Here is a 27809-nt window from a genome sequence, read left to right as displayed (position 1 = left end):
ATGTCCCACAACATATAAACAAACAACTTGATTGGACTCATCCAGTGGGGCGTGGGTGTGGCCATCTGTTAACCACCCTGATTAGGATGGGTGGGCAGGAGCTCTCACGGCACCAGTTATACTTCGAGACAAGCTGCACTGAAAACTGAGCCTCATTCAAAACCCGACAGGCCCCAAATCGCAGTTCAGGACCACAGGCCTCATCCAACAACGAATTACTTTCAATTGTTATCACTAAGAGTGTTGCCGCCTCCGCCAGCAGCCTGTGAGCAGTCCGGAATTGCCTTTTTAGGGACAGTTTTGGCATATTTGATTGTCAGTTTCGGGTCAGTGAAAACGTGTAACTTGCCCTTGTGCTGTACTCGCAATTTGGCCGGATAAATGAGGGAATATTTGGCATCCGTCAAAGTGCTTTTGGCCGGGAGGAACGCCCTGTGAGCCGCCGGCACCCCAGGGGTGTAGTCCGGGAAGATATTAAGCTCATTATTGTTATAAATCACAGGACGGCGCTCTCTAGCTAGCCTAAGTATTGTGTCTCTAGCCCTATAGTTCAATAAGCGCATGATGACTGGGCACGCCGGCGTACCAGACGGTGCCCTTGGCCCAAGCAACCTGTGGGCCTGCTCCACCGCCAGCACCTGGGAGAGCGCGCCAGGGAAGAGCGCAGATAACATAGTCTCCACATAGTTCTCCATGCTGTCGATTCCGGGAGACCCAAAATACGGGTATTATTGCAGCGGGAGCAGGCTTCAAGGTCCTCATTCTTGTTCCAGATTACCTCTAACACGCATTCCATTTGCAGTAGCTTCTCCCCATCTCCACGTCGACCGTCCTCCAGATCAGAGGTACGAGATTCCACCTGCTCAACGCGAGTATCATGGCCATCCACCCGTTCCTTTAAACGATCCATTTGTTTGGTCAAGTGATTTAACTTGGTGTCAATGCTGGCTAAACTGTGCTTAAGATCCAAGAACATAGCCTTCACTGAGGTCGATAGAGTGTCCGCCTCTTACAGCAGATCGCCCGCTGACCTGCTAGCTTGATTGCATTTCTTTTTTCCCTCAAATGTGAACTTTGGTTGCTTCTGGTCCGCCTTCCCCATCTTCTCAAGAGCTCGCCCCTGAAAGAGGGAGGCGTGTCGTCAAAAAAAATGCTGTTGAACTGCCCACTCGTGCGCTAATCACTGCCCTGCCACGGCCAGCAGCGCAAATCGGTCCATCCCCCCACACACCCAAAGGCACGTATCTGCACACAGCACCACCCCCTGTCCACAAACCCTCAGATGTTGCTGGCCTGCTTCGTCAGCAAAGGGCACCAACCAGAGGCCAGGAGAAGAAAAAAAGAGGGGGGGCACTCATCCGTCGCCCACCTCGCCCCCTCAGATAGCCACCATGTAAGTAGGGGTTCTCCAGGAACTGTAGCAATCTCGCTTCCCGCTCCCCTCCAACCCCCACCCGAAAGGCTGCTCCCACTCCAGGAAGACGGGGGAAGACGGCACACAGTGCAATAGGCCTAGGCCCACTGTCCACCGCCGCGTAGGTAGAACACACCACTTTAGGGCCCGCACACCCAGCCCCCAGTTCACGGCTCACTCACCTGCCGGCCCACGGCCTGACCGTCGCTGCCAATTAAGCCCCACAGGCATCCAACGCCAGAGGCTCCAGCGCTGCCCAAGACACTCAGCTGCAGAGCCTCCAGTCGTCCTCCCTAGGGGGAGGGCCGCCCCCACTCCGCTAAGGGATATGCCCCCTGTTTGACGCCAGGGCACGTCTGACTGCGGCCCGCCCCAGCCGCATGCAGGGGTGGGCGCTGCCTCCAGGCCCCAAACACAGGCCTCTGACCTGCCAGCAAACGCAGCCGCGGGGCCTGCAGCTCAAATGCCACTGCCAATCCGGCCCCGCAGGTATCCAACGCCAGAGGCTCAAGGCGGCGACAGGGCACACAGCCACAGAGCCTCCAGTCTCTGTTTACAGATCGTCACTCCGCTTGCAGTCTCCCCTCGTCTTTCAACAGGATGAGCTCCGCCGCGGCCCACACTAGGCACGCACAGTGCCAGACACCACTCTCACAGACCCTTCACAGGATCCAACATTATCTGTGAGCAGATAGGAATGAGAAAGACAGAAATTATTAGGGTTTCTAAGTGGGCTTGCCTTCTCAAAACCGAGTCCTATTCATTAATATTAATGGATCAGGCTATTGCATACCATGTTTTGCTGTAATGGCTACAGCACGAGCAGTACCAGTATTTTCCCGTGCTATCATGTGACCGTCAACAAGGAGCTGATATTTTCAAAACACCAATCACTGGCAACCAGAAAAAAAAGTTATTAATTTGCAGACTGCTCCATAGTTGGTGGTTGTGGTCATAGCACAAACCTTAAATATGCAGCTATGGGGTGGTCTTTCTCTAGGCAAGACAAGATAGAGGCTAGACTCTTTGGAGATAACAGTGGCAGAATCTTTGTGGACTCTGTTTCCGTCTTAAACAGGTATAGTAATCAACAGTCGGAGAAGACTGAGGAAGTCTTGCAACATTTGACAGAAAAACATACTAAATGCATTAGCTTTTATTCAACCCGGCACTTTGATTGAAATTATATGTTCGGTGGCATGTGTAGCTGCAGATACACATGCTGTGCATAGTCCGCCGTCTGGTGTTGGGTCGGAGTGTTACAAGTTGTTTTTCTTCGAAGAAGTCTTTTCGAGTCACGAGACCGAGGGACTCCTCCTACTTTGGTTCCATTGCGCATGGGCGTCGACTCCATGTTAGATTGTTTTTTTTCCGCCATCGGGTTCGGACGTGTTCCTTTTCGCTTCGTGTTTCGGGTCGGAAAGTTAGTCAGAATCAACGGAAAATTCGTCGGTATTGTTTAGTTCGGTATCGGGTTAGATTAGAATCGACACCGAATCTTGAAGAGCTCCGGTAGCCCTTCGGGGTAATTTTGATCCCCCGTCGGGGCCTGGTCGGCCCGACCGCGTGCAACATCGAGACTGATGGAACGGACCCCGTTCCGATTCTGTCCTAAATGCCACAGTAAATATCCCTATACAGACCAACATTTGGTCTGTAACTTGTGCCTGTCACCCGAGCACAAAGAAGAGACGTGTGAGGCCTGTCGAGCGTTTCGGTCGAGAAAAACGTTCCGAGACCGAAGAGCCAGAAGGTTGCAGATGGCGTCCACGCCGACAGGACAACAACGGTTCGAGGAAGAGGGAGAAGAAGAAACATTCTCCATCCACGAATCGGATTCCGAAGAATTCGACGTCGAAGAAACCGTGAGTAAGACGTCGAAACAAGCATCACACAGAAAAACAGACAAAGCCCAGGGGACGCCACTGCCAACAGGCCATGGCTCAACCCATAAAGTAGGTGACCGTCCATCGGCACCGAAAAAGGGCGAGCTGGTGCCGAGATCGTCCGACTCAGGTCGAGACACAGGCACGCAGCAATCTTGGGACCGAGAAAGTGCAGCAGAAAAGGGTCGACACCGAGACAGCGGCACCGAAGCTGCTCGGCACAGAGATAGCGGCACCGAAGATGGTCGACGCCAAGAAGGTACGACACCGAAAAAGAGGAAAATCTCTTCGGAGCCGAAAACAACAAAAGACACGGTTTCGGTGCCAAAACGCCCAGCAACCGAACCGAAAGCCAGTTCCTACTCAGAGGAACAATCACTGTCCTCCCAACTTCAAAAACACAGATTTGAGGAGGAATTACAAACAACAGCTGTAGATCACACGCAAAAGCGGATCTTTATACAAAGTGGTACAGGGAAGATCAGCACCCTTCCCCCAATCAGAAGAAAAAGGAAACTGGATTTCCAACAACAAGAAAAAACACCACAAGCAAAAGTGGTAAAGAAGGTAACTCCACCACCGGCAACTCATATATCACCGGCACAGACTCCGTCACAATCACCAGCTCATACCACCATGAGCCAAGATGACCAGGACGCATGGGATCTCTGACGCCCCAGTATCGGACAGTAGCCCTGAGTCGTACCCCACTAAGCCCTCACCACCTGAGGACAGTACAGCGTATGCTCAGGTGGTAGCTAGGGCAGCAGAGTTTCATAACGTATCGCTACATTCAGAGCCTATGGAGGATGACTTCCTTTTTAACACCCTGTCCTCCACCCATAGCAATTATCAAAGCCTTCCTATGCTCCCGGGAATGCTAAGGCACGCTAAACAAATCTTTAAGGAGCCAGTTAAAAGCAGAGCAATAACCCCAAGGGTGGAGAAGAAATACAAGGCACCACCCACAGACCCTGCTTTTATTACATCACAACTGACACCAGATTCAGTTGTCGTAGGAGCAGCTCGTAAAAGAGCCAACTCGCACACATCAGGTGACGCACCACCTCCAGACAAGGAGAGCCGAAAGTTTGATGCAGCCGGGAAAAGGGTTGCAGTACAAGCTGCAAATCAGTGGCGCATCGCCAACTCGCAGGCACTCCTAGTGCGATATGACAGAGCCCATTGGGACGAGATGCAGCATCTCATCGAGCACCTCCCCAAAGAATTCCAAAAACGGGCAAAACAAGTGGTTGAAGAGGGACAAAACATATCCAACAACCAAATCCGTTCTTCTATGGATTCAGCAGATACAGCTGCAAGAACTATAAATACTGCTGTAACGATAAGGAGGCACGCATGGCTGCGCACATCCGGCTTCAAACCTGAGATACAACAGGCAGTGCTCAATATGCCGTTCAATGAACAACAATTGTTTGGACCAGAAGTGGACACTGCAATAGAAAAATTAAAGAAAGACACTGACACGGCTAAAGCCATGGGCGCACTCTATTCCCCGCAGGGCAGAGGCACATTTGGCACATTTCGCAAAACTACTTTCAGAGGAGGGTTTCGAGGTCAAGCCACACAAGCCAGCACCTCACAAACAACACTGTCTACCTACCAGGGACAGTATCAAAGGGGAGGCTTTCGGGGCCAATACAGAGGGGGCCAATTCCCAAGAAACCGGGGAAAATTTCAAGGGCCCAAAACCCCTCAAAACAAGCAGTGACTCACAAGTCACTCAACCCCTTCACACAACACCAGCGGGGGGAAGACTAAGCCAGTTCTACAAATCTTGGGAGGAGATAACAACAGACACTTGGGTCTTAGCAATTATCCAACATGGTTATTGCATAGAATTTCTCCAACTCCCTCCAAACGTCCCACCGAAAACACAAAATATGTCAAAACAGCATTTAGACCTTCTACAACTAGAAGTTCAAGCATTACTGCAAAAAGACGCAATAGAATTAGTACCAGGTCCACAAAAGAACACAGGAGTTTACTTACTGTACTTTCTAATACCAAAAAAGGACAAAACTCTGAGACCGATATTAGATCTCAGAACATTAAACACCTTCATCAAATCAGAACACTTTCACATGGTCACGTTTCAAGACGTAATACCACTACTGAAACAGCAGGACTACATGACAACCTTAGATCTAAAAGACGCGTATTTCCATATACCGATACATCCCTCGCACAGGAAATACCTACGGTTCGTATTCAAAGGAATACACTACCAATTCAAAGTGTTGCCATTCGGAATAACAACCGCGCCAAGAGTCTTTACGAAATGTCTAGCAGTAGTAGCTGCACATATCAGAAGGCAGCAAATACACGTGTTCCCGTACCTAGACGATTGGTTAATAAAAACCAACTCGCTAACAAAGTGTTCACACCACACAGATTATGTTATACAAACCCTTTGCAAACTGGGTTTCTCCATCAACTATGCAAAGTCACACATTCTGCCGTGTCAAACACAGCAATACTTAGGAGCGACAATCAACACAACAAAGGGGATAGCCACTCCAAGTCCACAAAGGGTTCACAATTTTCACAAGGTGATACAAGCTATGTATCCAACACAAAAAGTACATGCAAAGATGGTATTAAAACTCCTAGGCATGATGTCCTCATGCATAGCCATTGTCCCAAACTCAAGATTGCACATGAGGCCTTTACAACAGTGCCTAGCATCACAATGGTCACACGCACAGGGTCAACTTCTAGATCTGGTGTTGATAGACCGCCAAACATATATCTCGCTTCTATGGTGGAACAGTACAAATTTAAACAAAGGGCGGCCTTTCCAAGACCCAGTGCCACAATACGTGATGATAACAGATGCTTCCATGACAGGGTGGGGGGCACACCTCAATCAACGAAGCATACAAGGACAATGGGACGTACATCAAAGAAAGTTTCATATCAATCACCTCGAATTGTTAGCAGTATTTCTAGCGTTGAAAGCATTCCAACCCATAATAACCCACAAATACATTCTGGTCAAAACAGACAACATGACAACAATGTATTATTTAAACAAACAGGGGTGGACACACTCAACACAGTTGTGTCTCCTAACACAAAAAATATGGCATTGGGCAATTCACAACCGCATTCGCCTAATAGCACAGTTTATTCCAGGGATCCAGAACCAGCTAGCAGACAGTCTCTCTCGGGATCACCAACAGGTCCACGAATGGGAGATTCACACCCAAATCCTGAACACTTACTTCCAAATTTGGGGAACACCTCAAATAGATCTATTTGCAACAAAAGAAAACGCAAAATGCCAAAATTTCGCATCCAGGTACCCACACCGGCAATCTCAAGGCAATGCTCTATGGATGAATTAGTCAGGGATATTTGCATAAGCTTTTCCCCCTCTCCCTCTCCTTCCATATCTAGTAAACAGATTGAGTCAAAACAAACTCAAACTCATTCTAATAGCACCAACATGGGCAAGACAACCTTGGTATACAACACTACTAGACCTGTCAGTAGTACCTCATGTCAAACTACCCAACAGGCCAGATCTGTTAACACAACACAAGCAACAAATCAGGCATCCAAACCCAGCATCGCTGAATCTAGCAATTTGGCTCCTGAAATCCTAGAATTTGGACACTTAAACCTCACACAGGAATGTATGGAGGTCATAAGACAAGCTAGAAGGCCATCCACTAGACACTGCTATGCAAGTAAATGGAAAAGATTTGTTTGCTACTGCCATAATAATCAAGTTCAACCATTGCATGCATCTCCAAAAGATGTTGTAGGGTATTTACTACATTTGCAAAAGTCAAATCTAGCTTTCTCTTCCATAAAGATACATCTCGCAGCAATATCTGCATACCTGCAAATTACTCATTCAACTTCCCTATTTAGAATACCTGTCATTAAAGCATTTATGGAAGGCCTAAAAAGAATTATACCACCAAGGACACCACCTGTTCCTTCATGGAACCTCAATATTGTCTTAACAAGACTCATGGGTCCACCTTTCGAACCCATGCATTCTTGCGAAATGCAATATCTAACGTGGAAAGTTGCATTTCTCATTGCCATTACATCTCTAAGAAGAGTAAGTGAAATTCAGGCATTTACTATACAAGAACCATTTATTCAAATACACAAAAATAAGGTAGTTCTAAGAACCAACCCAAAATTCTTACCAAAGGTCATCTCACCGTTCCACTTAAATCAAACAGTAGAATTGCCAGTGTTCTTTCCACAGCCAGACTCAATAGCTGAAAGAGCACTACATACATTAGACATCAAAAGAGCACTAATGTACTACATTGACAGAACAAAACTAATTAGGAAAACAAAACAACTATTTATTGCATTTCAAAAACCTCATACAGGAAATCCAATATCAAAACAAGGTATAGCTAGATGGATAGTTAGGTGCATCCAAACCTGCTATCTTAAAGCAAAGAGACAGCTGCCTATTACACCAAAGGCACACTCAACCAGAAAGAAAGGTGCTACCATGGCCTTTCTAGGAAATATTCCAATGAACAAAATATGTAAGGCAGCAACATGGTCTACGCCTCACACATTTACTAAGCACTACTGTGTAGACGTGTTATCTGCACAACAAGCCACAGTAGGTCAAGCTGTACTAAGAACTTTATTTCAAACTACTTCCACTCCTACAGGCTGAACCACCGCTTTTGGGGAGATAACTGCTTACTAGTCTATGCACAGCATGTGTATCTGCAGCTACACATGCCACCGAACGGAAAATGTCACTTACCCAGTGTACATCTGTTCGTGGCATTAGTCGCTGCAGATTCACATGCGACCACCCGCCTCCCCGGGAGCCTGTAGCCGTTTGGAAGTAATCTTCAACATTTGTACATTTGTAAATATATTACTTTAACCTTCATTTTGTACATACTTATTCATTCCATTGCATGGGCACTATTACTAACATACACAACTCCTACCTCACCCTCTGCGGGGAAAACAATCTAACATGGAGTCGACGCCCATGTGCAATGGAACCAAAGTAGGAGGAGTCCCTCGGTCTCGTGACTCGAAAATACTTTTTCGAAGAAAAACAACTTGTAACACTCCGACCCAACACCAGACGGCGGACTATGCACACCATGTGAATCTGCAGCGACTAATGCCACGAACAGATGTACACTGGGTAAGTGACATTTTCCTTCTGAAGACCTTGCTACATTCTGCGGATATCACTGACAAATACTTCAGCATTGGACTGGTTGTGCATAGCCATTCATGTTTGCGTATATCTGACTTCACCTGCAGATCTTGAGTCATATAATCAACCGGACATTGAGACAAACCTATCACACATTTAAAAAGACACACAGACTGTGAAGGCCCTGAAAGGACTTCAGCAACAGACACATTCCTGTGGGGAAGATCAGTTTCTTTCAAGTCCAAGAGTAGATAAGCATGTGCCAATATTGGCTGCCAGCAAATACCTCATTCAGCAGTAGTCCCCGGCACAAGACCAAGTGAGAGAATATGTGGTTTGCCAAATTCACCCCAATAGTTTACAAATGGAGTATGTAATGAGGAAAAAGTGCCTCCACGAGTCTGGGTTGGGTATGAGCAGGTCATCTTGGATGTACCAACACCGTTATGGGACTTTCCCCTGTAATTAGGCAATGAGAAGAACAGGAACACATAGTGCATACTTCATAATGCCATCCCATTACAAAAAGATCACGTCAATAGCACTGTCAAGTCTGCCTTCTGATCCTGTATCTAACATTGTTTTTCAGCATATCACATTGACGTGGCATGTCATGCATCTTTGTCTTATCTCTGTAGCAACTTCAGTATAGAGTTGGCAGAATCTCACAGATAGCAGTTGCATGAACTATGAACACTGTGTTTTGAGAGTACTGAATCATCTGTAGATGCCTGAAAGTATAGCAGTATGAAAACGTACCAGCTGTGCAGTGGTTCTGGTTAACTTAAGAAGATCAGTTTTGCTTTTCCTTCGACTTGCTGAGATTCTCTTCTGTTAGCCTTCAGTGAGCAGCAGAACAGAACCATACACAGGAGTACTCCTGTCGCTGTTAAGTGGACATTGAGCATATCAAGGAGAAAATATAAGCATTCCCTTTTCTTTTGTTTCCCCACCAACTCTTGTTTTACCTTGGACCTCTTCCTCATCGCCCCGGAGCCATGTTTTTTTAAATCCCGGCTTAATCCCTCGTCACCTTGCTTTCATTGCTCTTACTGTGCAGCACTTCCTCACAAACCATTGTAGACCATGCAATTCACAGACAAACAATGTAATTCTTTATCGAGGGAGATTCAATGATGTGCTATGTGTTCAAAGTAGTTTTTGCAAGTTCAGATTATATTCTTTGCCTTAGATGAGATCAGTGCAGGGAAAATGTTCCATCGTAGCTGAGCACGCTAGACGTGGGCTTCCTGTTTAAGGTAATATGGAGGGATTCAATTCACTGCTTACTGTGCAAAGTCCATGTAATACAACACATAAGATTAAAGTGTTGTTCCTGAACAAGGTGCTGCTCACGGGAGGGGAACAAAGAAGTTAGCTAAACATTTAATGGTCTTGTGTTTCCTAAGTAGCCTGTGAGTTCCATCCGAATGAAAATATGTCTTATTTCATCAGAAACTTTCTTCATTTTATTCTAATGTCTACATGTTTTTTCTTGTCTCCAGTGCCCAATCGGCTGGGCTTCTGTGTGAAGAAGAGGCCATGGAAGCAGACAATGTGAAGTACATTGGCTACTGCAAGTACCACTTTACGAAAATGGTGAGCAAAGATTAATTCACACAGTCATTGCAAATGGTTTGTAAGGGTGTAACTTGACAATGTTCTCTAGTATTTCCTAAGCCTCAAAAGATGATTTTGAGTCATTGCAAATGAGCTGGACAGGAACCAATGATTTAAAACAGTGGTTCCCAACCTTTTAACTTCTGTGGATCCCCCACTTTATCAGTCAGGAACCCAGAGACCCCCAATGAATCATTATTGGAATTTGGGGACCCCCTCCCACCCAATGATGCATTACTGAAATCTGGGAGCCTAATCTGTAAATATTATTACATTTTCTAAACAGTCACAGACCCCCTGAGGCGGCTTCGTGACCCCCAGGGGTCCCTGTATCACAGGTAGGGAAACACTGATTTAGAACCTCAGCTCCCAATGTGCAGCACAAACCTGACCCCACATCATCTCTTTGCTTTTTTAGCTCGTCTGTTCCATTACAGATGTGGACAAACCACACACAGTTCAGACTCAGTCCTTCCCCAGAAGAAACAGTAAAGACTAAACTGCCCGTTCAGTGGTTGTACAAACCACCTCAGACTCTTCTCAGCCTCGTTCGACCGTGCCATTGAGACAAATGAACTGGAATGGCAACCTCTGGCCTCCTTCAATCAGAGAGCGTCTCCTTCTGTACCTCAAATCAACCTGTGAAGAGAAGGCTAAGAACTGACTTCTTAACTAGTCATTGCATGGGGAGGATTGCTTGAAAGTTCTTCCAGCAAATTCTATTTCCCCACCTAAGGGGTTCTTAGTAGGGACGAGACTCTGAGGCATTGTCCACGCAAAGCAAATATAAAAACCACAGTCTTGCTTTTAGAGATGAAGGGGCTATACGATAACGACCTTAACTGTTGATAGTACCAAGTCTCCACTAGATGTAGTGCTAGATACTTCCTCTCCCTTGGCTGCAGCCTCGCAGATCTTGGTGCTTGCAACACTGCCTGTCTGTCTCTGAGGAAGCAGTACCTGCAAACTAGTGCATTCCAATGCAGACTGCTTGTCAGATACAGCACCTCACTGCCCCAGAGTATAGCTCCTGGAAATGTATTTATTTGAAATGTATTATTTATTATCATATTATATTATTTAATTTATGCAAAGGCAAAACCTAACATAATCAGATCATTACAGGGCACCTTGCAAGCACTTTGGGAGTCTCGGGCGCCAAAACTGATCATCATGTACACACATAGGGCCAGATGTATCATCACGGCCCTTTGCGATTCGGAAATAGCGATTTTTAAGAAATCGCTATTTCCGACTCGCAAAGTGCCATGTATCACATTTGCGATTCGGTAATAGCGATTTCTTAAAAATCGCAAATGCTATTACCGAATCGCAAATTGCGATACCGGCACCATTCGCAGCTATGAGCCTGTTGGCCCATATCTGCAAATTTTTTGCATTTCCAAAATTGCGATTTCTGAACCAGAAATTGCAATTTTGGAAATGCAAAATCCCAGGGTGCTGGGGGGCTAAGGCCCCCTGTGCTGCACCCCAAATCTTTTTGGGGGGACATGTAAGGTTCACACATGCCAAAAGGGCATGTGTGCTTTACATGTACAATTTAAAAATGCATTTTAAATGCATTTTTAACTTTTGCACATGGTTACCACCAAGTTCAACTTGGTGGTAATTAGCGATTCCTAAATGCCAAATTCGCATTAAGGAACTGCTTCATACATGTGCTAAGAAATCGCAAATAAGGAATCCTTATTTGCAATTTCTAATTTAGAGTCGCAATTTGCGACTCTCTAAACAGGGTTGCAATTTTAAGGAATCGCTATTTCAGTGATTCCTTAAAATTGCGTTCAGAATGTATTCCATACATTCTGAACTGGCATTTTGCATTCGCAAACGGGCATTCGCACCGTTTGCGAATGCAAAATGCTTTCATACATCTGGCCCATAGTGCTTAGCTGAATCCGAGTCTTACTGGTGATAGGCCTATTCTAAATCTGAAAATAGTGTCTGGAAAAGTAAAGAGCCGTGACTGTCCACGGGCACAGAAATAATGTCCACGCGCACAGATAAACATTGTCTATCTTATACCTAGTCTGTGTTGAGCAGTCGCAAACCTATATAACCTTCATTGGGAAAAATGGCAACAACCACTGTCTATCCTACATCTATCTGAAAGTGTCTAGCAAACGTAGAGCTTACCGTCCAGTGAGATTGGAATAATGCATGTAACTACTGCTTGTCCCACGTTTTATCAGCACAATACATCCAGAACCTTGTCTGTTTGTGAAAAATGTATATAAACACTGCCTATTGTATGCCATCAGAATGCCTGACAGATCCATGCAATGATTATCTGGTGCCTGGAATCACTCCCCATCTCATATTGGGAGCTGCTGGGGCGGAGCTTCTCGCTCCATGGTAATAAAGCTTATGTCCCTTGAGTACTACTCTGTCATCTGTGCTGCCTGATTCCAGAAACGCTTTCTTTTCCCCGAGGACTTGTCATTCTGATACTCTGCCCTTCTTCCTTCCCATCACTTCTGTGTAGAAGACGTTCCGTCATCCCGGAGGCTGCCCCTATATTCCAGGGCGAAGGAGCCGGTCTGTTTCCCCTGCACAGGAGAAGCTTGTGATCCACCAGGATCGCCAGAAGAAGGTGATTTTTTGTTTTCCAAATTCAGATGCTTTATATCGCTGTGCGGTCAGTGGTGCAGAGAATTTTAACTCAGATGTGGTATGGTTGTTTGGACAATCAGCGTAATAACTCCTTGCTTACAGACACAAGAGGCCTGATTTACAGATTGGGGGATGAGGTTACTCAGTCACAAATGTGGCGGATATCCCGTCCGTCGTGTTACGATTCCGTTACATCCTATGGAAATCGTAATACGGCGGACGGGATATCCGTCACGTTTATGACGGAATAACCTGTCCGCCAAACTCTAAACCAGGCCCCTGGTTCCTTACGTATCATAGGGAGTAGTTCTTGCATAAGGAGGCCTTTACTTTCAGTTGTCCGGCAAGCAGCCACAATGGGCAGCATTATTACTTGCACAAGTGTGAGGTTTGTTTGCAGTTGTTATCGATCCCCTGTATTCTATACATAGGGAATACCTGACCTCCGACCCGGGAACTGCAGCACTCCGGCACTGCATAAAACCTGTATTTGTATTAAAGGGGACCCTAGGTCCCACCTCTGCTCAGACCTTGCCTCCCAGGGGGCTTAAGAAATGTGACTCCTTCACAACTGACAGGTTCTGTCTTTAGTGTTGGGGGACTATCGCTTTATCGACTCTCCATCCACTGCGACTTCATCGCCCCCCTGACGAGAGCTGTCTGATTAAGTAGGAGATACTGTAAACATTTTTTTCTCCTCAAGTGTTCTGGGTTTAAAAAAAGTAAAATAGCAAAATGTTAGCCCCCGTGCAGGGGTGCTGTTGTTTATTGGTCTCACCCTGGTCCACAAGTTACTCCCCTGTGACTTGCCACCAGAACCAATCGGTTGGTGCAACAACGGAGCTGCTGCAGAGTACAGGAGGCACAAACCTGTGCCTCTGTTTGCTACCAAGTACTTGTTCATTGAACTGAAGAAGAGACACTTCAAAGCCGTGTGTAAACGATACCAGGCCGTCTTTAGAAGGGACCTTATATGCTTTTACGGGGCTCCTTTCCGTGGTGCTCTCTTCTGACTCTGGTTCTCTCCCCGGGCGTACGTGCTGTCATTTTAAGAAAATGCAGTCAAAGAAGGCTGGCCCCTAGTACCTTTGGTCCCCAGCACCGGCACAGACAGAGCCGCGTGAGCCCTCTTGGCCAAAGGCCTCAGAACTCCAGGGGATGACCGGAGGTATAAAAAGCCTGGCATCTGAAACGTCTATAGTTATTTCCGCTGGTGATTTCTGTGCCACTTACTGAAAATCAGTTAACCGTCCTTTCACCCAAGGGGATGCCGAATGAAGCAAGAGAGTCTTGGGGGGTCTAAATAGAAAAGGGGTCAGCGCTGCAGTGAGGAAACTCAAAGAAGTGTGGGTGCGTTCATCAGGTTCGAAAACCTCAGTTCTTCCTTTCGGAGTTTAACACTCGTTGCATTTGGCCCATGCCCTTACAACTTGGGTCTAGGCAGGATGGGCTACTAATGCACCCCTCTTACTCTAGGTTTGAAACCTCCCTACTCACATAACACTAAGAGCGGGTTCTCTATAGAGCCTGGCATAAACAGAAGGGAAGGTAAAGCCTTTCTTTATTCAATAAGTCGCCATGTGGAGGTTTTCTTTAATGAGCTCTTGTTGAATGTGCATCCAATGGCACAGGATCTAATCTTCCTCTAATGCCTGCTTGGTTTCTAGTGTGCCAGTTTACTTTTCTGGTTCTCAGGCTAAATCTGTTAGACCCAGACGTTAGCTGATTGTACCTCCAACCTCACACAGAGCCTGGCGTCTACAATAGCTGCCTAAAGACATGAGTGAGAGGCTATGCCTCCTTCTCTTCCAGTAGCATCATCAGCAAACGTTCAAGGCATACACATCTGTCCACGGCCACCTTAAGAACTGCAGCTCAGACATGTAGGGTACACGTTATCAAGCTGATACGAGGAGTGAGTTATAGAAGACAGAACAAGATGCTTTCCTTTACCAGTTCAGGTTGTTCAGCCCTCTTGTGAGAGACGCCTTAGACTTTATTGACCTTAAACTGGCAGCGGTCTCTCCGGTAGAGTTCTTGACCCTGTTCTGCTATATAGGAACAGGTTCTCTATGCCAATGCAGGAGGCCATATACTCAATTTGAGTAATGAGTAATTTGTTAACTACATAATACAGCTCTGCCAGGTCTCCAAGAAACTGAACTCGAATTACAGACTCCACTGTTAGAGTTCTTTTGTGTTATGTCTGCTCCTCAAGTGAAGTTGTGTGGGATCTCAGTAGCCCAAACCTAGAAAAAACCGCCTTCGCTGGCCCTGTCAGGTTCCTTAGACTCGAAGTCATAGGTTAACACTGTTAAAACAAAACTGCATGAAAGTGCCTTCCTATACTTCCATCGGAAATGTGAATAACAGGCTGTATCTTGCAGATGTGAAAATAATTTAAACATTTTAAAAATAACCTTTTACCATTTTTCTGAGTAAGGCGTTCCGAAGTGTTGAGCTCCTCTTGTGATCAAATTGACAAAACTGCAAAAGGTTTGGCTGTGGTCCACAAATTGGCCTTGCAGCTCGCATACCTACTTATAGTTTGGAGCTCTCTTTTAATCAATTTAGGGTTTTTGCGGTTTATACTTATGATTTGATCTTTGAAGACCTCTCTTTACCTCAAAGAAAATAACAGGGAAAAAAGATGGAAGAGACAATGTTTGGCCTATCTGAAAATCTCAAATCACCTTCAGAAGGGTTTTTATTGTGAGACACCTGATTATTATGAAATAAAGTATGGGAAGGGCTGATGAGGATAGAGGGCCTATGTGTAATTTACCCTTTTAGCCTTGTAATATCTCTGAGGTTTATTCAAATATGGAAGTTGTGTCACTCGAAAGCCTTGGAAGATCTTGTTGCTGGGTGGTCAACAGTTTCAGAATGAGGATTTGTTTGTGGTGTTTCAATAGAGGTATATTTATCTTGTCTACTCTGACATTTTACACACCTAGCAGGAGGTCTGTTGTTAATTGCTGATTTTATATTAGGGTTTAGTGCTAGATTGTTTGAGTTTCCCGGGTTAGACTTCTAAACCTCGTCGTCCCTGCCACTAGAAATAGGTTATAGTGCTCTGCCATGGAGTTGATTCGATGTCTATGCTAATTGCCCTAGTTTTTTTTAGCAAGTTGTGGTATGGTATGCAATCTCTTTGTGCAGCATGATGCTTGAACTACCACGCAGCCCACCCATATTTCCCATCCTGTTATGGACACGTTTGTTATGATTAGATGGAAAACTGTTTATGAGAGGGAACTTTTACCTATGTTTTTCCTCTCTTGTCAATAGGGGTGAGAGTGAAGAGGCTTTTAGTTAGGATCAGTTTGTTTCCCCAGTTCCCCGACTTCTGGGATCACTGGTTTTCGAGGTATCACCGGTTTTCAAGGTATTCCTGTGGATGTCTTGTGCTGCTACACAGGAGGAACAATTAATATGCAGGGTACCTCAATCCCTGGAGAAATGTGATATGGCTGACAGAAAAATGAGATTTTCTGAAAGGAAAGGCATTTCCAGTGTGTAAATCGGTCTGTTCATCCTTGTGTCCGAACCACATCCATGAACCGAAACCTCTCTACTGGGTTGGATGTTGATTTGGTCTTGTTGGAGATAACCTAAAAGCCTCCTGTGACCCTTTTGAATAAATTTGCTTTCAGGACCCATTTTTCTAGGGATGGGTAGATGAATAGCTTAATTCTACTGAGGTAAGTTGCTGCGACTGTCCTGCTTTTGGAAAAGGCACTGAATACCACCTTTAGCCTATGCTCTTGTTGAACGTGAAGCTCAAATGTTCTTGTTTGCAAGACGGATGTCCAGATAAACGTCTCAGTGATCCTTTGGGTGCATTTAGTCTCGTTGAAGTAACTGATGATATCTTTGATGCAAAGACAACATTTAAAACTTCTAATTTTTCCATGCATTTATTTGCCTTTTTTAAGTGAAGAAGGGGCCCCGTTGTCTCTATAGAAATGTGTTTGGATGCTTGTCAACTTTGTTTAGTGCTTGTTTTGTCTAGCAGAGCTCACACCCTCTTAACCAGTATGTCCAAGTATGTAGGCCTGATATTTTTTTCTCTTGTTTTTTTCTTTGCCATTCTCGAAGGTGGTATGGCGTGTTTTCTCCACTCAGGTGACTTACAGTGTGGGAGGAAGCACTGACTATTACTAAATTTACCAAGCAGCTTTTAAGGACGGGCTTCCTCCTCTGCCCTTGCAATAATATTTATGTCTTTGCATTAAAATAAAAGATTCATGTAAATTGAAAGTGAAATGGTCACCAGTAGGGTTTTGTAATTCTGGACAATTTTGGGAGTCCTTTTTTTAATAAACCAATTTGTATTGATTTTTAAGAACAAATTCAACATGATACACACCAATCCACTCCTCTTCTCTGACAGCGTTGGGGGGAGGAAGGGAGGGGGAGGTGTTCCATCTGGCTGCAATGTCACGCTTGGCCACTGAAAGTGCCACACCTAGGAAGGCCCTGTGCCCTCGAGCTATCTGAGCCCTCCATTACTCCCAGCAAGATCAGTAAGGGTGAGACCACTACTTCCCACCCCAAGACATCGATCAGCTCCACCACTACGGCTGTCCAATCATTTTGAAAGTGGAGACAGGACCATACTATATGAAAAAGATCTGCTGGTTCCCGCCTACATCATGGACATGCAGGAGAGGGTAAGATTCCTGCGTGAAATTGGAGGGTTGAAGCCAGGTACACACAGTGAAGATAATATGTCTTTATCAGGCGCAGCCAGGAGGAGATTGCAAGAACCCAGAAGCCATCAATGCATCTCGCCAGTCCGCATTTTCCACTGGACCCAGCCACCCTCCCACCGAGTCCAGAGGTGATCAAGGGTCCCTGGGTAGTTAATCACCAGAGTACGGTAAATTTGGGACATTCCCCCCTTGCCTAGTGTGCCCTTCAGTAGCTTGCCCTCCACTGAGCTGAACTCAGGGAGTAGGTCTTCGTGGGTCATGTGTGTCTGGAGAGCGTGGGACAGTTGCAAATATTGGTAGAATTGTGTGTTTGTAAACACGTAAGGATTGCATATGAGATCCAGCCCACACGTCCCCAAGCAGAGTAATGCCTATTGAGTCCCAGCCCTTAAATCCTTTCAGTGCCGCCACTTCACTAAGCAAACTTCCGTGCCACACAGGGGACTGTTGGGTGAGGCAACCATTTAATCCAGTATGTCTTAGAGATGCCCGCCATGATAGGAAGACTACCCTGGTCACTGTCGAGAGTTAGATTGGAATTTTGGACCCATACATCAGGGCCAAGATTTGGGGAAACCCCTGCACCAATACTTCTAAGCGGTAGGCCGGCTCAGACACCCCCCCCCCCCCCGTAAACTAGTCATTGATTACTATGAGCTGGAAAGCAAGCCAGTACAAGTACATATCGGCCATGCCCAGGCCGCTGTCGAACGAGGTGCGCCGGCAGTGAGCCAACACCAAGCGTGACCTTGACCCGCGCTATAGAAAGGAGTTTGTTAGTCCGTTTTATAACTCATTTAGTGTCATAACCCTGTCATCTGAGGAGTGATCACTGCCTCCCATATAATAAACTCTGCTCCAAGGAATGTCAGCTGCTGGGATGGCATTGAATAGGATAATTTTCAAATTTATTGATAGTCCTATGGTGCACAGAAGTTTGCAGACAGTCGGTTCTTTAGTACTAACCTTTGGCAAGGAAGGACCTCTCAATAGCCGTCATCTAGTTTGTGCAGTTGAGCCTTCCCTCATATACGAGAACTACTCTGTTGCCTAGCTGATGGAAACCTGTATTAACATTATCCAAAGCTGTTTTGACCATGTGGTCTGTTACCCATGCTAGCAGAAGGAAAGACACTTCCTTTTACTTGTCCAGGGACAAGTGTTGTGAACGTTGTGACATTTTGTGCTACATTTGACTGTTATTACATGCTATGATTCCTGGAGCATTAGAGCTGCGATCATATAATTGATTTTCTTCCTGAGGCATCCAGTTTTGACCTTTTGGACCTGGTGATACTGAATACATAGGGGCTGAGCTTGTCAGCCCTTATGGACTGTTTCAAAAATTGAGCAATTTGTTTTAGTCTGACCCATCAGGCATTTTGGTGCCGAATTCACTAGCTTCTACAGTACAGCATATACTCCTACCTGTTTCCCCCCCTCTTTGAAAATAAGTAATTGTCTTGCAAGATTTATATATTAATTCATACATAAATATATATATTTTTTTTCTACGCCTCCAGTTCGAACCACTGATGCCTTCTTGATCATTAGTGGAGGGTTCAAGGCACTTGTGTGGTCTGGTGACCTCCGTTTGTTACCATGGAGTCATACTGGCCTTCATCTTCATCCATTTCCTGATAGGTGGGACAACCCTCCTCTAGAACCTGAAACAGTAGTGATACCTGAAGAGGTGTTAAAAATCTACATGATGTCACCGGTAGCCTACAACTGTGGTGAGAATCTCGTTCACCATCTTCTTCCTCCTACAAATGTTCTCCCAAAATGAGAGGTATTTTCCCCATTGTGAATACATGTTCCCATTCTCTCTTCAGTGAGGGAGCATAAAGTGTTCTGGGCAGTTCTTTGGTTGCCAAGTGTCTGGCATACACAAACGTTTTCAACAAGGAGACTAAAGTCTTGGAAAATGACTGTTTAGTCGCCGAGGTGGGTGGCAAGAGTAGTCAAAAAGAGAACCAAACATTTTTGTTAGGGTCGAGCACGCAAGCGCTCTGGCCTGTTGTAATCTCTCTTTTAACCACGCCCCCTACTGCTATTCATTTATTCTTGGACTTGTCTTAAGTGCTTCATTTTTATTGGTGCATTTTGTGAAATGTCCCTCCTTTGTGTGCTGAGTTCCCTCCCAGGCGATTTCACTAAGTGAACATTTTTGTTGGCCATCACACTACATCACACCTCCTTAAGTTACGACTTGTGATGGCCCCCCGTCCGGTTTCGATTTGCCTTTTATCCCAGCCGCGATCCTTTCTGGACATTCTCGCAGGGAGCCAATAACTCTCATGCTCATGCCGGCCGTGGCACTTTGAATTGACTTGCTTATGTCAACTGTTTTACTTTTCATTTTCAATTTATGTTGCAATAAAAGTCCAGTTAGGAATTTACAACGCTAATAGCTCTAACTCGAGCAAACGCAAGACCCATTGCAAATGCTTGTTCTCTATAAGGGTCTAGCAGGAAAAATTCATATGTCGCGTTGCTCCTCTGATTGATTGTGAAAACAGTATATAACGCTCACTATTCCCGTTGTCAGCTACTACTTTTAAATACCACTAGATTGCATTCCATAAAGAGGGCACTCTTTTGGCCACTCTTGTTTGTGACAATAGAAAGTACAGTTGAAGGACCTTCTCCAGGGTGGAAATTAACAGGTTTATTCTGCACAGTTTACAGTCGCCCTAAAATGTCCAGGATGCCATAAACAGCTGTAGATTCGAGATTTTAAATCCGTCCAGAGCCAAAAGGTACAGCTTGTGTTCATTCATCGTTGAGTCACAGATAGAAAAATGAACTCATTTGTAGGCTCTACACTGCACTTTCCGATTCCAGGGCAGGCTACTGCCTTAAAGTGAATGTTCCAAATTCCTCTGTTAATGCCTAACCCCATTCCCTGCACTTTTCTTAATTGGAAGAATTATTAAGGATTTGTGAGCTCAGCTTCTTGTTTAAGTCTACATTTAATTCTAGTTGAAGTCAGTAGTTTTGCGACTGGCAGTGTTTAAAAGATATATTTGTCTTTAGAGTGTTCCAGGTTTCTGTACAAGGGTTATTGTATACTCCAGCAAGCGAGACATTTATGAGTTATTCCACGAGGGCGAGGTGTGCTTAGTAACACAATTAGAGTGAAGCACTCAGTCTATGTCATAGTTAGAAGTCCATCAAATCATGTAAGAGGAAATCAAGGCGACGTCTCAGGGATCACTAAAAAATGCCACATCCAATCTTCCGGTATAGAAATATTTGTTATTGTAGTTTCTTGATCACAATAGAAAATGTCTTTCATTAATTGCATCATAAGTTATTTGGATGTTCAAATTGAGATTCTAAAGCAGCTGGACCTATAGGGAGTTAAGGTGTGACCTAGACCTAGTTAATAAATAAAAGCTGCTGCAGTGTCTGAAGTGTATGCGTTCTGATTATGTATACTTACTTGCAATACAGTTGCGCAGAAGTCTTTGCTTATTTGTTCACGAGGAGTGCTTTGATTCCCTGCAGATATGCTTTTCTGTACAGGTACCAGAATTTGCTTATTTTATCTCACGAAGCAGTTATGGTTTGTCCCACGAGGGACCAGAAAAACCTGCTTGTGCAAGGATGGTATATTTCATGCACAAAGACTACTGGAACGTTTTTGAAAACTTCTCCACCCACACCTGGGAACCACATCGTGAAAATGGACCTCAATATTCCTTTGGGTCATAGAGTGAATGTGCCATAGGGCACCGGAGAGGTTAAATAATGGGCGCTGACATTTCTGATTTCTTCCACAAGAGGACAAAGAACACTGTTTTGTTACACAAGGTGTAGCATAATTTCTTGCGCTAAAAGCAGTATATTTGCTATCGGAGGAATGTAAATTCCTACGCAAGCATAGTGACATTTCATTTTTTTGCTCAACACATGTATTTTGTGTTTATGCTGAACATCTTAAATTGGTAAATTGCACAGAGCTTATATCTAGTGTTGCATAGGTACGCAGAAAGTTGACTGGTATCCAGCGCTGGAATATATGATGGGGAAGGAACAGTACAAGTCGCATTCTGCTATTACTCATCAGAGACATGGGAGTTATTGTGATGCCTTGTGTGCCAAAAGTGACAATTTTGGGTGTTGCTGAGATAGGGATATTCCTCAAGTTGCGGGACTGCTTTCGATGTACTCTGCGGGTTGCAGTAAATGCGATTAAGGTGCAAGAGCGAAAATGCCTCTTCAGGCATGTTTATCTACAACAAGGAATTTGACTGCAGCTTTTATGATTAGCTGAAAGATTATAGCGCTGTTCTGTTTATTTGATACGATATTATCAGTTTTGTGGGAAAAAGAAGACAGTGATGGGTGGAATTCCTAAATTAATCTCAGCTACTAGTAATCGCTCTGGACCACAACGGCATAGTGTGCATTCTGTTGTTTTTTATGAAACCTGTTTCACTTCTAGCTGTGTGTCTTGTTATTCATTGTATAACAGTTTTGTCATACTTTGCTAAGTATGCTTTGTTTCAAATGATCCAGGTTGACCTGACCTTTGCCCCAAAAACAGGGACATTTATGTGAAATGGACAAAAGTGTCGGGACCTGGCACAGTCCTCTGAAAACCGGGACGTCTGGTCACCCTAATTAGCTGTCTTCACCCCACTGTGGTGGGGCTCTGTTTGTCTTCTGACAACATAAATGTAAAGGATGCTGTGTTGTGTTCCTTGTGGAAATGGGTTGATGCTGCTTGATATTTGTTGTTCCGTACATACCTGGCAACTATCTGTAGTGAAACAAAAAAAAACATGTTCTGTTCATATTTAATACCTTAGTATGCGTCGGGATGTGTAGGATCACCTAGTTAGTGTAGGAGCTTTAGTCTGTCTATAAGTTTATTTATGATCATCATTTATGGAAACTCTAAAACCACTTCCATTAGGAACAGGGACCAACTCTCAAAATGACCTTGTCCCCGGTACTCTAGCGGTGCAGCTCTCTATCCAGCCAGCTGTGGAGGACTTTAGGAAGCAAACCCTTGAAGTGGTATCTGTGTCATGTGCTGTAGACTTCTGCCCCCTTTTTTTGTTTTAACAACTTTATTGAAAGGTTAAAGGCACGGAGTCCAATATGTTGATGTTTCCGTCCTTCATGTTTTTTTTTTTATATTTAGATAGCTAGGGTGACGTGTGTGTGTGTGCGTGTGCGTGTGTGTGTGTGTGTGTGTGTGAAGAATACCATCCTCCAACTGCTCATTTCGTTCCCTTTGAATCTACTTTTGGCGTAAAAGACAGCAGAAGAGAGCAGATTCAGGACAGCCATCACTTCCTATTCAAAACCTCAATGCTGTAGCCACCTACAGTGCAGAGTGCAGTGTTGAAAAGTGGCGTAGAGTACAGTGGTGTAGGGTGGAGTTGTGCAGAGAAGATTGGTGTGGCCTCATCTGGAATGATGTAGAGGTGTCAATTAGAGTGGTGAAAAGAGCATTGGCATAGAGTAGAGTGGTACAGGGTAGAGTAGAGAGGTGTGGTGTGGCGTAAAGTGAAGTGGCATAGAGTGGAGTGGTGCAGAGTGCAGTAGCATTGAGTGGTGCAGAGTAGAGTGGAGTATTCATGGTGGGGTAGCACACTGCCATTACAGACAACACATTTTCAATTGAAATGACCATTAACAGAAAGTGAGTTTGTGGAAGCATCCAAGAAACACAGTTTAGGTAATGGGAGGGACAGACTGAACCTGGAGAGCCTAAAGCAAATAAAGCCGTCAAATGAAAAGTCAGAAAGTGTGAGTTACAAACCACAAAGCTAATGATCAACAAGCGGAACGCATTCCTAGGTCAACTTTCTGAAAGATACCAAGATGTCATAAGCTGTGACCTAAAAAGTGTGTGAAACTAGGACTGTCAAGCTGTATGCTTCATTGGTGGAGCCTCTCAATTGGAAAGACACACTGCATCTCCTGTGGGTTTTTAGCGGTTTATGTCAAGCTCTAGAACATGCTTACTGTAAGGTGAAAGCAGGCATATACAATGTTACGTTAACACCATGGTCAGAATATCTTCATACATAAATATGTCCTAAATATTGTTTATAAAAATATCGCCCCATAGGTATTAATAATAGAGCTTTCAATGGTACAGTATTTGTTTTAAACAGTATTTAGGCCGATTGATATTTGTGCCCACTATATTAGAACTTACAACCGTGCAAACTTTATACGGTGCATGTTGTTTTGGGGGAAAGAAGGACTATGCCAGGCTTTATTGTACACATGCTGTCTCTCGGGCAGGAGCAGGTCTGTGTCAGTCTGTATAGTGTGTTTGTTGTTTCAGGTGAATGGATCTCTTTACCAAGCTCTATATTACATATTTCAGTCTCTCATTTGAGGGCATGTCTGTGCCATACTCGATAATGTGCAGGTAGTTTCAGATGAGATCAGCTCTGTGACAGGCCCTATCATGCACATGTTGAATCTCTGGTATGAGTAGGTATGTGCCAGGCTTTATAAGCAGTATAGTCTGCATACTGACTAATTTATTTGTGGTCGCAGTCAGGCAGTTACTTTGCCTCCTTTTGCACAGTTCACAAACATCATCTATGGAGTCGTACAGGGTTTGTCGCTGAGCCCAACTTTATTTAATATCTGTGTAGCTCTTTATTAAACTCATACAACCCTTTCTGTCTGGAAGTGATGATATATGCAGACGACACCCAAATGATATTAAAACTGGATGGAGCAAATGCAGATGGGCAGATTTACATACTGTATGACTGTTGTCGCCACTTGAATATAGAGTAACTTCTTAAAGCTAAACTTTTACGAGCTTCAAGTCTCTATCATAATAGGTTCAAATTCTGCACTCTTCGACTGATTGAATGTCTGGTGGCCTCTTGAGTTCCGACATTTTCCCTTCCCCAGTGGAGATGCGTAACCTTGGGTTTGATTTTGGGGTGTGTTCTAATCAAATATACTGCCACCTGCTTCCATCATCTTAGAGTTCTCAGAAAGATCATCCTGTCGCTCCCATTGATTCTTGTTTTTCTGTACTATAGGGTAATAATTGTCTTGTGACTTGATTACTGTAATGCTCTCCTTTTGGTCCTGCCTAAACATCCAGTCCACAAACTGCATATCTTTCATACCTGCCAGCGACAACCCTTCTTAGTCTCTCTCCTTGGTCCCCCCTTGACAGACTCTAAAGCGTGTTCAATGGCTGCTGATTTAAAAGCTAGTTAGATTTAAATGATTATAATATCTGTCACAAGTGGTGTATGGTATCAGATCAGTACCGCCTTTCTGGATAAAATTATTAGTCCGAGATCGTTAATACGGCACTAGAACACATTTAAAAGTGCTTTCTGTTTATATTTGCTATTTCAAGTATGTTTACGTAAAGCTAAAAAGAAAATCGGCTTTAGAACATAACATGTTGCTTATTTTTGTACCTGTGAGACATTTAAATACTGAAGAAAACCGGCAAGGCGGCAAACTTAATTAAGGACCCTTTACGTTTATGCCTTTTTCTTTGCCGCTGCCTACCTATGGAACTCCTTACACAATCTCTTCAGCTAACTTTCTTACTGCGGAGGACGAGATGTTCACGTCCCCGCTATACTTCACTAGTGGGGAGGACATACACATCTCGCCCTCCGCGCAAGAGAGAAAATCCTTCTGGTTCTTGTGCCAGAAGGATCTTCTTTAGAAATAATCTCTCTGCGTGAGTTAAGAGCTTCCATTACAACCTGAAAATAGGAAATATATATTTTTAATCAATGATGATCTGGGCAAACAGCACACTGACATCACAGTAAATGAAAGTGAAAGTAGTCAGGACCATTAATTGTCGGCTACTTTCACTTTGGTAGGTCCCGTGGGGGCATACATAATAATTTGTGCCAGGCTCTATAATACCCTCATTGTCTCTCTCTGGTGAGAACAGGCGTGTGCCAGGCTCTGTGAGCTTGTGTTGTCTGTCTCTACTGGAGTATGTCTCTGCCTCCCAGGGTGTATGAGACACTTGCCTCTCTCAGGTGAGAGCGGTCCGTGATAGTGTTCATCTTTTGTCTCGCACTGTGGTCAGGACAGGCCCCGCAAGAGTGTTGCGTAGTGCAAAGGGAAGCGTCTGTGCTATTTCAGTAAACAGCAGCGAGGGAGGAGTAGGTTGTGTGTGGGGGAGGGGAGAATAATCAGTCTCGTGCAGCCTCAGCTAGTAGCTTTTAGAAAGGACACCTTCGGGCCATGGGGCGGACCCTTGCTATATTTACATTCTCACGGCCAGCCTGATTGGAAGCTGCAGTCACGTGCTTCTGAGGCAACGGCCTGAAATCTGATACGCGAGAGCTAAGGTCACAAGCTGGGCATAATAAAGAGCTTGCCAAGGTGGGGGGTGCAGCGTAACTTCTCCCCGTATCTAGGCTCGCTCCCGCGTGCGCGCGCTCTTCCTTTTTTCTATTTCCGTTTTCAGACAAAACAGCCTCGCCAAGAGCTATCAACCTGCACTCGCAGGCACGTTAGATAATACTGTGCTGCACATAGACGTATGTATGTATACTGTGCTGCAGACACAGCACCATCGACGGTGGTAAGGCACACAGCAGCAACATCCCTGCCACAGTCACACCGAGATAAAGGCAGCGCAGCGTCCGTTCACGCGTCCAGAGAGCAGGCGCGCGCACTGTGTGCTGCAAACACAGCACCATCAACGGTGGAATACCCCCTGCGCCCCCATACATACACACACACACAGACACCCTCCCCCAGCGCTCTCCAGTACTACAATAAATGCTCCACGTTGACGCAGCCGCTTCCGCGGCTACACAGCCACGCCAACAACTCCGCCTCCGCCCAAGCGGTCATTCCGGTGCCGCACCCGCACGTACACCCACAAATGCAACTCTGCAAACAAGCGTGTGTACTCTAGTGTTGTTGGGACGGCTAGCAAATCTCGATAGTACAAATAACAAAGCCAGCTGTTAATACAATTGTGTATACTGCATTGTCCTTGTTGGCGTCAGTGCGCAGTACCTGAGCTCTTGTGCATGTGGGTGGCGGGTGAATGGTGAAAGGGCACAGTGCAAATTTACAGTTTGCTGCAAATACGGCAAAAAACACTAGTATTGTGATGATATTTGCAGCCACATCAAAAACAGCATGCACAGTCGCACACTCCGTCACATCAACAAAGTGCTGTAAAAACAGTAACCGCGGAGTGGCACACTCCCACAACAGCAAGTACAGCGCTGCACATGCAGCCACACCAAAAACCATGTACATGGCTGCACCACAAACCAGATACATAGAAAATCCCGAAAATGCAGACATATCAATGAGTACAATGCTGCCCGTGAAACCAGGGTGAGAACTAGATATCGTACCACACGTAATACAAATACAGAGGCGCATACAGCGGTGCAGCCATAGCCACATCAACAACAGTGTGACACACAGCCATGTCGAAAAGTGCACTAAAGCACACTCGGACACATCAACAACTAGATACAGCACAGCACGTCAACAAATAGACTCCATCTAGCCGCATGTACAATGCCAAACATCAACAAGGCCTTACAAATAGCCACACCTACAGCCAAATTAGTAAGCAAGAATCTCTGCAATGTAGGCCACAGACACCATCAGTGACTTGCCGACACGTAGGCTCACCATCGCACTCTGACGCTGTATTCACCCATACACATGGACATACATAGTGGTGCACACAGATGCACAGACACCAATATCAGCAACTATACTGCTGCACAAGAACATCTCCAGTGAAGAACACACCCACATACACAGTGCCACACACACAAAAATACTAACAACTACATTGTAATTCTGGTACATTTACAGCAGCAGTACCACACACACACACACTCCACCCACCCCCGTTTCAGTTCCGGGGAGAACGGCAGTAGCTAAAGTATTTCCATACCGCCTTTAACTTTCGTGGAGAACTGACAGACACAACGCCTACTGTACACACAGACACGACAACAACTACATTATAGTACACGCAGTTATGTTAACTGGATTGTTTATTTGTGTCTTTTGATATTCGAGAGTCAGTCGAATAGATATGTTGTGCATAACAACACGCTGTTATAAAAATAGATGTAGATATTTAAATAATTAGGCAAATATTTGTGGATAAGCATGGATTGAGAAGTAGGACTGCGTACCTTGAAGGTTTGGGTTGCAAAGACAGTGACACCCAAGCACGTTACAAATGCTGCACTCTAGATGCATGTACATTATTTTGTGGTTGGCAGTCGAGGGTGGCTTTGGTCGTGTGGCCATACGTAGATAGATAGTGTTGGGTGGTCAATGGCTGGAGCTGTTGATTAACTGTCTTGTGTCCTTAG

The 27809-nt window shown here is 44.9% G+C and overlaps 1 protein-coding gene across 3 annotated transcripts in view; it reads left to right on the top strand.

Annotated features, from left to right (window-relative positions):
* The window catches only part of MLLT6 (MLLT6, PHD finger containing), a 396940-nt gene that overhangs the window by 113166 nt on the left and 255965 nt on the right, over nucleotides 1-27809 (top strand). For all 3 annotated transcript variants that reach the window (XM_069237485.1, XM_069237484.1, XM_069237483.1), the window contains exons 6-7: nucleotides 9997-10090; nucleotides 12618-12725. In XM_069237485.1, the coding sequence (XP_069093586.1) occupies nucleotides 9997-10090; nucleotides 12618-12725 (202 nt within the window). The remainder of the gene's footprint in view (nucleotides 1-9996; nucleotides 10091-12617; nucleotides 12726-27809) is intronic.

This window comes from Pleurodeles waltl, chromosome 6 (genome assembly GCF_031143425.1).
Source record: "Pleurodeles waltl isolate 20211129_DDA chromosome 6, aPleWal1.hap1.20221129, whole genome shotgun sequence".
Taxonomy (NCBI): domain Eukaryota; kingdom Metazoa; phylum Chordata; class Amphibia; order Caudata; family Salamandridae; genus Pleurodeles; species Pleurodeles waltl.
Note: the sequence above shows the minus strand (reverse complement) of the source record. Positions and strands in the feature narration are given on the sequence as shown.